This window comes from Carettochelys insculpta, chromosome 3, assembly GCF_033958435.1.
Source record: "Carettochelys insculpta isolate YL-2023 chromosome 3, ASM3395843v1, whole genome shotgun sequence".
Lineage (NCBI taxonomy): Eukaryota > Metazoa > Chordata > Testudines > Carettochelyidae > Carettochelys > Carettochelys insculpta.
Genome location: NC_134139.1, coordinates 93,195,244 through 93,205,202, shown reverse-complemented (window position 1 = coordinate 93,205,202; position 9,959 = coordinate 93,195,244). Strand labels below are relative to the sequence as shown.

The 9,959-nt window shown below is 40.6% G+C and overlaps 1 protein-coding gene across 1 annotated transcript; it reads left to right on the top strand.

The window, feature by feature from the left end:
• Positions 1–1,329: 1,329 nt before the first annotated feature.
• Positions 1,330–9,175, top strand: VIP (vasoactive intestinal peptide). The gene is given in 9 exon segments (XM_074989108.1): positions 1,330–1,446; positions 1,448–1,587; positions 2,808–2,924; positions 4,967–5,110; positions 5,514–5,618; positions 6,943–7,074; positions 7,533–7,647; positions 8,492–8,552; positions 9,153–9,175. Coding segments are annotated over 9 exon segments (954 nt in total).
• Positions 9,176–9,959: the final 784 nt, after the last annotated feature.

The window sequence follows — 9,959 nt, the reverse complement described above, 5'->3', positions numbered from 1 at the left end:
ACTGAGCGCCAGGGACTGTAGTGAATTTGCTTCCACTGTGGGCTCCAAAACCACTGGTCAGGCAAACACTTGGGGCGGGGAGGGCTTGTATTAAAACTAAAATACCAGCCGCATGCTGTGGCCGTGGTTCGCTCTCTGGTGTTCTGGGCAGGAATCAACTATGGCACAAGAATGAACTCTCCTCCCAAGCGTGCTTTCTCTTTCCATTCATTTGCCTAATTCCAGGGCTTCGCCCGTTCTCCACTGAGGAAGGAAGGTTTAGTTTACAGGCACCTAGGCACGCTTCATTTCCCTGGACGCGCTCGAGAGAACAAATCAGTTTTCAGCGAGGAAGAAGAAACTGGAAAGTGGCTTCATGAAATCACAAGCGTCAGCAAGTAGCAAGTTAAAAAAGGCCACCCCTTGTAATCCTGCTAGGCTGCCCCAAACCTCTCCGCTAAAGGCTGCACGAAGAAGATCTCAGGCTGTGCAGAGCTTTCTAACGGTTTCATGCCTGTTCCCCGCGGACGGCAGATAACACTCCTAGGCTGTGTCTACACTTGCATACCTCTTTCGAAACAGGAATGCAAGTGTAGACACAGCCCTACTGAGCAGCTAGAGTTTATCCGTAGTTTAGAGATGTGTCTGGAGAGGGCAGAAAGCTTGGAAAGCCAAGCTTGGCGGAGTCCTGACGCGTCACCAGTCAATGACAATGTGTGTATTGCAATATGCCTATAAAACAATATTAAAACATTCAAAAAGTGGGAGCAGTCCCCCGTAGCTGTGTACTGTGCGAGTGAGAAGTACCTGTAGCAAAGCCTAGTCCTATGCTACCTCTGCGGGGCGCTTAACAGTTTACAAGACACCACAACTTTTCTGGGAGCAGAGGTGGGGCTGGTGAAGTCTGGGACAGTGTTCTAGACAGAAGCTCCGCTGAGAACTCAGAATTTCAGCTGCTACCGGCTTGTTTGCTCTCTCCCCCATCCCTCGTTGTCTTCAACGTACAGAAGGAGAACGCAGCTGCCACCAGTTCCCCTGTTAATCTCACTCAGGCTAAACGCAGCCAGGGCTCTGGGTTGGAGCCCACTGAGTGGCAGGACCTGCCCATCTATCATCTGTTGTTTTAAGCAGAATCATGTTGTCAGCCAAGTGTTACTCACTGCATAAGCCATTCATTAATATAAATCAATAAAAATGGTTTAGGCTGCTGCCCATGAATTAAATATGAACTTCTTCCCCGGCTCAGAGGCATCCTGAACAAAGCGATCACGGACTTCCATTCATCCCCCTGGGACTAGTGACGTCTCCTAAGTAACGTGGTTGCTTTTTCTGAAGCAGAAACGTGGTCCTATGTATACCCCCTATAAAACAAGGCAGTTGGAAGGGCTGAGAAGAGCGTAAGGAAGGGGAGAGGAGGCATCAGCCCGAGAAGGAGGGGCTGGGCAACGCCACCGAAGCAGCAGCACCAGCCAGCCAGCCGGAACCAGCCCCGACACCGTCCCCTTCAGCACCCAGGACAGCGCCCGGGCCGGGCTGCCGAAGAATTCAGCACCTCGGAGAACTCCCGGCGCCGGGACTTGCCAGGGCAACGGACAGTCTCCCTGCCTCGTGAGTACCTCCCGTTAGCTCAGGGAGATTCCTTTGAAAACTTCCCGACAAATAGAGGGAAACAGCCCTAACTCTAGAAAAAGTTGCTGACCAACCAGCAAATGGGAATGTATAGCACAGTCCTGCCTTCTCTGACGCTGCCTTCTACTTCTGCTGCTTCGTCTTAAGCCTCCTTCCATTCCTGGCCACTTTAGCCCGGACTACTCAGTTTGGGTTGTCTTTACTTTGCTCCGGGAGGGAGCGCCGTCCCTTACTTCTCCTGCCTGCTGCAGGTTAGCTGCCCTGGGGCACTGAGCTCTCCCTCATGCATAGTTATCACTCCGGGGTTCCTAGTGCTGCCTTTGGGGGCGTTTGGTATATTGTCCCCTAAACTGAAATCCACTGATAACCAAAGCAAGCCCTTCTCTCTCGTGTGGCTTTACCTGCGCTTTTCTGTCCTGGAGGTGGAGGGGTGTGTGTGTGTGTGAGAGAGAGAGAGAGACAGACAGAGAGAGAGTGTGTTCGTTTCCGGTTCTAGCTGGAAAGGAGGCGCCTGGTTTTTGAATGAACATGACCATTCACTGCATATCTTCACATCAATTGATCCACTGATTACCCCTTCCTTTTGGTTGCTTGAAACAAAGCACGGTCCCGCTTCCCACGGTGGGACTGTATGCAGTGGGAGAGCCCTCTGCTACTCCTGATTCAATCATTTAATCATTTTTAATGGAGGAGAAGGAAGCGCCCGTAGCTCCCAGTGCAGAGCTCAAAGGTTGAGGCTGCGCGGCATTCACTAACATTGTTACTTCATCCTTCCAAATCCCAGGGGTTTGAACCGGCTTCTTCTTCACAAATGTTCGAGTTTCAAGGAGTCTGGGGTTTTGGGGAGAACTTCCCCCTCTACCGGCCTTCGGCCTTCATCAGCTACTACCTATTAAACGCCGAAGAAATAGTTTCCTTCTAGATGATTTAGAAACGATAGTTGATTGTCAGCCAGGTCCGCACTACCGAGCCAGTGCCCCTGACTTTTGAGTCAGAAGCACAGGCTACAGCGCGTAGCAAATTTTGCAGAGCAGGACTTATTTGAGGGATGAGGTATAGCCCACAGCAGGGATCCTAACCCTTCCCCGCCAGTTTCCTCCCCAGAGGCCAAAAGCAGCATCTTAGAACTGGCCCTTCTTTTCTGCTGTAGGGGAAAGCAGGGGTGATGTGTGGTAATTAGTGTCTCTTCATTAACTCAGGTCCACAAAGATGGAACATAGAAGCAGCTCCCAGCTCTTTCTGTCCTTCACACTTCTCAGTGTTCTCTGCTCCCCAGCCCTGGCGTTACCTCCTCTGGGGACATACTCAGCTATGAGGTAAGCGCTGTTCCTGCTCCTGTTAACCGTAGCTTAACCTCGCTAGTGACACAACACAATGCGCAGGGTGGTATCACCGCAAACGGGCTGAGTAGCTCGCGTCCTCAGCCTTCTAGAGCTCCTGTTAGCTTCGCAACACTAAAACAAGGTTCCTGTGCAAGACATTGCTCACTAGCAAACGGGCTTGAAAGGCTCATTTGTTACGGTCTTATTTCACCGTCTCAGTAAGTGACTAATTATTACTGGGTAAGCTGGTGAGCTTTGCAGCCATTCAAGGAAAACCCCGTTGTCAGTAGCACGGCTGGTATAGACTGGTCTACCTTCCCATGGCTGTAAATAATGTAAACCCTAAAGGGGTGGTAAGAAATGGCACTCCCTTCTCAGTCTGTTCCCCAGAACACCAGGGAGTGATATGATCCTTCCAGTCACTGTTAGCATCCCTGGAAGACAGCAGTTAAATGACTTCTTACTTCACAGGTCCTAAGTACCATTTCCACTATAATAGTCCTTGGCTAATGATTATTGTTTATACAAATGATATAACAAATAGTAAAATAAACATGCTGAATTGTGTTTCTGGGTTTGCCTTGGCCTATGGCATAGTAAGTATCATCACATCTTATGGCAAAATTTACATTTGACCTCTAGCCTGCCATTGTAACTGGACTGGTACCCTGTGCTTCTTTTCAAATATACAGCATGCTTAAGAGTAGAAACAGAGCCAGTGTGCCTCAAATTATGGCTGAAGTCTGTATTACAGTAGATTATGAGAAAAAAAAACTTGCCTACACCTATACAGAGCTTTGGCCTAATGAACACGCTGTACATGTTAAATAGTCTGATAGTCTGATATTTTGTTGTAGTTTAGATAAGGTAAAATCAAATGTTGCACTGGGTTTTTCAATATTACATGGAAACAAATGTACATGCTGCAAGAACAAAGGAACATAACTACAGTCATAAAATTTTGAAATTTGCTACTTGGATTGATTTATTTCACATGACTCTAATTGTACTTGTTTCATAAAATATCTGTAGCTGAAGGAATATTCATTGGAGCTAGATACTGAATGCCTTACTCATGCAAATAGTTCTGTACGTGTACTTTGCCCACAGGGAGCATACGCCTATGATGTTAGAATGAAATCGTTTCCTAGCCCTAGTGTGTGATTTGGCACATCATCACATGCTGCCTCTACCACTCTGACAGGAAACTATCATTTTGCACAGAAGACAATGGAGACTGGAGACAACGGTTGAGACCACACCCACTGCAACACAGTCATGTTATCTTTAATAATACATGAAATCATGCATCATCTGCCGGACAGGGCATCATTAACAAACAAGTGAACAAAAAGCATGTTTGGGATATTAACACGACTTGAACGGAACTGTGGTTCTGACGAAAGCACACTATTAGCAGTGAGATACTCTGGAGAGTTATTAGCAAATTAATTTTAAAAGAATAAAAACCTTGTATACCCATATGTTTGTGACTAATATGGTAGAATTCATTCCTCTGCAGAGACCCTGTTCAAAGGCCTATGAGCCACTTAATTCCACTTAAGCACTACTTTTAGGTGTTTTCTGGAACTTAACTGGTACATAGATCTTCTGGCCCTTTACACAGAAGTGAATTTCATCCATAATTTATGTCACATACATATCCCAGTATATTGCAATAGTTAACATTATCAGTTTTCCAGATGCCATTTGCAAGCAATTATAATGACTCTAGATTGTATGGTATTCCCGTAAGTCAATTATTTGTAATGATAAGATTATAAAAATGTGACTGTTAATCCAATATGTATATTTATATTTGGTTAAAGAGGGAGAAAATCCACTACAGGGATATTTTCTCATCCTGCCAATGGATGATTATTAATTGCAGAGTATTTTCATGTGTTTTATCCAATTTGCTTTATAATGTCTTGAGAATTAGACATGTACATTGTTTGATACATATGAAACTTCATGAAAATTACATTGAAAGAGATAGTATTTAATATCCTCATATTACAATTTTTTTTCCTCAGTAGGTTGGGAAACAGAATGCCATTTGATGGAGCAAATGAACCTGATCAAGCTCAAGGTTCATTAAAACCTGAAACTGACATTTTGCAAAATGCTGTACCTGAACATGACAAATTCTATATTGACATGTCCAGAGCTATGGATAGGTAAGAATTTTTGTTGCTATAAATATAAGTTATGATACATTTCTTGAGTGATCCCATGGTACAGAGTGCTTTTCCTGCAGTTATTTCAATGAACTTTTCAAACTGCTTGAGACATCTGACAGGAAAAAATTATTATTAAAATAGGGCTCAGAATGTAGTTAAATAATGACAGCAGTTTACCAAAGTTTTCTGGATTTCATTGTTATTTAGCATGAGCGCTGAAAGTGTTTAGCATTAAAAATAATCATTTGGAATTCATTTAAAATGAGTTTTCATTTATTAAATCAAAAGACTGATAATGATTTTCCAAAGAAGGGCTTATGAAATTGAAAATAAAAATGGTATTTACTTGTAATATATGGATCCCAGGCTTTATTATGGATTTATTTTTTACCCATATTAGGAATGCAAGACATGCTGATGGACTTTTCACCAGTGGGTACAGCAAACTTTTGGGTCAACTTTCTGCAAGGAGATATCTGGAGTCACTTATTGGAAAACGGGTTAGGTGAGGTTACACTTAAATAGTCCTTTTATTTAGTCCTTCCTTTATTAATCATTCGGTGAGTAAGTTTCTCCATCTGGAAATTGGGGAATAATGATATTTACTATCTTTTTAACATTTTTTGAGATCTTCAGATATAAGAACCATGTAACTAAATGTAATTTATATGTACTGCAATTTTTGTTCAAAAGTGACTTTTTGAATTACACATAGCATATGGAGAAAACCTGGGAGGAGTCACATCACACACATTAAAAACAGCACTTAAAAATCAGACTGTATGCTGTTCAGATTACTAATAATACTGTCAATAGCATGACAATCATTAAGCTATTTTTTATATTTGTCCCTTTTAGGCCACGCAAATCCTACACTCTGACATTGAGACAGAAAATTAGATACATTTTATGTACTCTGAAGATGATTGGAAATTGGGCACTGAATTTGCTCTTCCTTCTGTCCAAACTACTTTGTCCCTAAATAGAAAGGACTCGGTTTTCAGTGGGTGTAAAATTGTGTAGTTTCTTCAGTAGAGTTATTCTAGTTGACACCATCTGAAGATCTGTCCCTAAACTGTGTTGCAGGAAAGTTCAGACTTCAGCTTTGGCTTTCCCAAAGTGCTATTTTTCCTTTTCACTCAAAGCCAGAGGTGCAGTGGTTTAAAATAGAAGCAGGTTAACTAACCCAAACTTAACCCCTCATTCTTCAGATGGGAGGAGGGTAAACTCCATTTATACATGTTTACTCTTGACTATGCTAGTGACCAAAAAAAAATTTTAAAGCTGTTCATACAAGCATGTTGTATCACTTGAAGTCCAGTCCTGTTGACATCAAAAGCAAAATTGCCACTGACTTCAATGGGAACAAGATTGGGCCTTTTAAAGATTCCTTACATTTCTGCCAGTCTATATAATTGGACAATTTACCAAAATATCTTTCCAGTGTAAAGGATGATTTTAGTTTGTTTAGAAGGATTCCTGAATTATAAGAATTGGCACTTAAAAGTTTGTGATTTTTAATCATTAGAAAACAGAATGGGCTGAATCCTAAAGTCTGTGCTCAGACTTTGCTCACAGACAACATTCAGAGACATCAATGGAAAGTCTATTTAGACAGAGATGGGGGAAGTCAACAGGAAATCTGCCTCACTTAAGACTGAATAAAAATTTCAGGATTTTACTCATATAATGAGAAGGACTTTTGAAGTAGCAAAAAGAAATTGGAACGGAAGTGAATTTGTACTCAGCTAGTTACCAGCTGGCAAACTTACTGCACCCATTCCAAAGTATTTATGTTTTCTAGTTGAATGTTTCTTGTGTTTACATAGCAACAACCTCGTGGACGAGCAGATGCCTGTCAAACGTCACTCTGATGCTGTCTTCACTGACAACTACAGCCGATTTCGAAAGCAAATGGCTGTGAAGAAATATTTAAATTCAATTTTAACTGGAAAAAGAAGGTATTAAGAAAATAAAAAAAGACAGTGAACATTCATGATCTTAGCATGTAACCTCAATATATAGATAAGCATTAGAGACATTTTCTTCTAGTGATTTGTTTATATCACACTTCACAATCCAATTAGAATGTAAGGACTGGGAGAAGGCACAGAATCTGGAGTCTTAAAATAAAGGCAATGCTACTGAAATATTTTTAAAGTGCTTTTATTTAGAACAAACATCCCAGTGAAGGAGGAACTAAAGAGACAGGGCTCATACAGAGGCCTGGCTATCAGGGAACAGTTTTATGATGAAAATGAATAATGTTTTAAATTTGCTGAAATCTAGGGAAGTTCTGGACATGGAACTTCACTTTTTAAAATAGTTTAATAAAGTGCAACAAACCAGAAAGTTACTATGAGTAATTTTGGTTTATTTTTCTGAGTGCAATAAAATCCATATTTCTCCTCTGCAACAGCCAAGAAGACCTAAACCCTGCCAGCATTCGAGATGAAGGAGAATTGCTGGAACCCTCCTTTTCTGAAACCTATGATGATGTTACAGTAGATGAGCTGCTGAATAGCCTCCCATTGGTAGGTCCAAATTTACTTTTACACTACCTGTTCAGCAGATATCACCTCACCCTTAAGATGTTAATCCTATGCCAAAGAGGGCCTCTCAGTAAAGTGCACCCCCTCTGGCACAAGCCACATTCCATTATATATTTTATGTCTACAGGGAACGCATTCCAGTATAATGACCTCTTTAATAAGATTAATTAAATGATCCCCAGGATTACTTTCACTCTGACTTCCTAATTAAATGAACGGTCTGAAATGACTGGTAATGCACCTAGCTCACTTGGGTGTTTCAAACCACATGCACGGAGGCAAAAAAGCATAACTGACTCATTTTTAATTAAGAAGAATATTCTGGCTTGTGAGAATGTTTTTCTTTAATTAAAAAATAAAGTTCCATCCCTACTTTTTGCCTTACACCATTCTTTCTAGATGGAAGCCAACTTCAGCCTAAGACTACAGAATGAGAAACATGGGCTTCCCTAACTCCAATTTAGGAAACTGTATCAAGTGGAGACAGACTCTTTTTCTTCTGTTGCTTGATATATTTATACATTTAGCTGTGTAATCTTTGGAGACAATGCACCTCATTCACAACTGTGTTACTCTGCTTCACTGATTTCAATGGATTTACACAGACCTTGCACGGGAGTGATACCACAGTGGTGACTCAGACCTGATAGTCTTGAAAATATTTTGATCTCTGTTCATTGGTTCAGTGGTGCTACTGATGCAGTTTGGCATCAAATGAACTACAGATAAGCAAAGAGTAATTATTTGACCCAACCCAGCATCAAATGAATGCCATATCCTTAGATCAATAAGAAAATGTTGTTCTTCCATTTGTCATTGCCCTCAGATGAAAAAAGAAAATGCAGTTTTCCAAACACAAACAAAGATCCGAAAGATCACTTTTCAGGGTAGAAGACAAATTGTGCATGAAAGGTTTAGGAAGGAATGTTCCTAGTGGGGTGTTTATTCCATAATGGCTTCCTACAAGATTTCTCCCACCTTCTTCTATAGCATTTAGTTCTGGTCACTGTCAGAGACAGGATACTAAGTTAGACAGACAATTGATTGATCTTGAAAACTCCTAGGTTTATTTCTTAGGAGTCTGTAATTATGCTACAGATTTCTCAGGAGAGGGAGAATCTGGTCAATGTTCTCCATTGCTCTATCAGTATTCACTGATGCCATGTCAACTTGATAATCGGCACTTATTCACTCCAAGTACACAATTGCTTTCAGCATCACTCCTCTTGCCTAGTATGATGATCTTCAGCAGCATCCTTGTTGATTGGTCTTTATTCTATAAACACTCACTGCAATGCACAGAGTTTATTGCCATGAATAGGGGTTCCATAAGTAGGAACGTTGCTACTTCTAGCAAGGTCTCTGGCACTCAGAAGCTAGTGTTTGCAGGAGCTGGGTTTTGGCTGTGTATACTTTGCAGAACATTATCTCAGGTTGCAGTCACTGGTAACATTGATTTTGAAACACTTTTTTTGTTTGTTTTTCAGAGTCTCTGAAGGAGAACTGGTAAAATTTATGACAAGAACAAACTATTTTTTGAGTTCCACATAGTATTTCAAAGAAGAAATGACTTCAGTATTCAAACCAAAACAAATATGTTGTGAAGTGACAGTTGTGGTATATTTGTTTCTGATATAATAAAAGTTGATGTTTACACTGTAAATATTACTTTAGAGATCTCTACCTAAAGCTGTACATATGTATGCTAGTCTCTCTCATGAAAATCCTGTGATTTCATATGAGGTAAATCCTTTACTCCAATAAATGCATTTGAAAAAGAATACACACTAGAAGACAGCACCAAATTACTAATTAACTGGCTTATTTTGAGTATGGTAACTTCAGGTAAAATTGCATGATGCAAGGGATACATTTGTGGATAACTTAATAAATAAATACAAAAAGCCTATAAAAAAGGAACGGCATGCAGTATGTTCACACTGTATAAAGAAAGATTATGAGGGGTAGGATCTGTACAAATATGTATATGCCTTTCTAAAACAATTCACTGATGTCAATAAATAAAAAAGCATTTGAAATGAGTGGATTCTTCACAGAACCATGTCCTCCTCCATTTTCCATGTTTTCATACGATACAATTTAAGTTGAAGCCAGTAATATTTCTTTTATTTTTAATGGTGAACACTTTTTAATCTAGAGTTGCAAAAGCACACAGAAGGAGAAGGGGGAAAAGTTACCCTTAATGTTTGATATGCTAAAGTCATAACAATAATTTTATTCTACATCTGGCTGCGTATAACTTTGGTGATGAGGGCATTCCTTATATATACAGT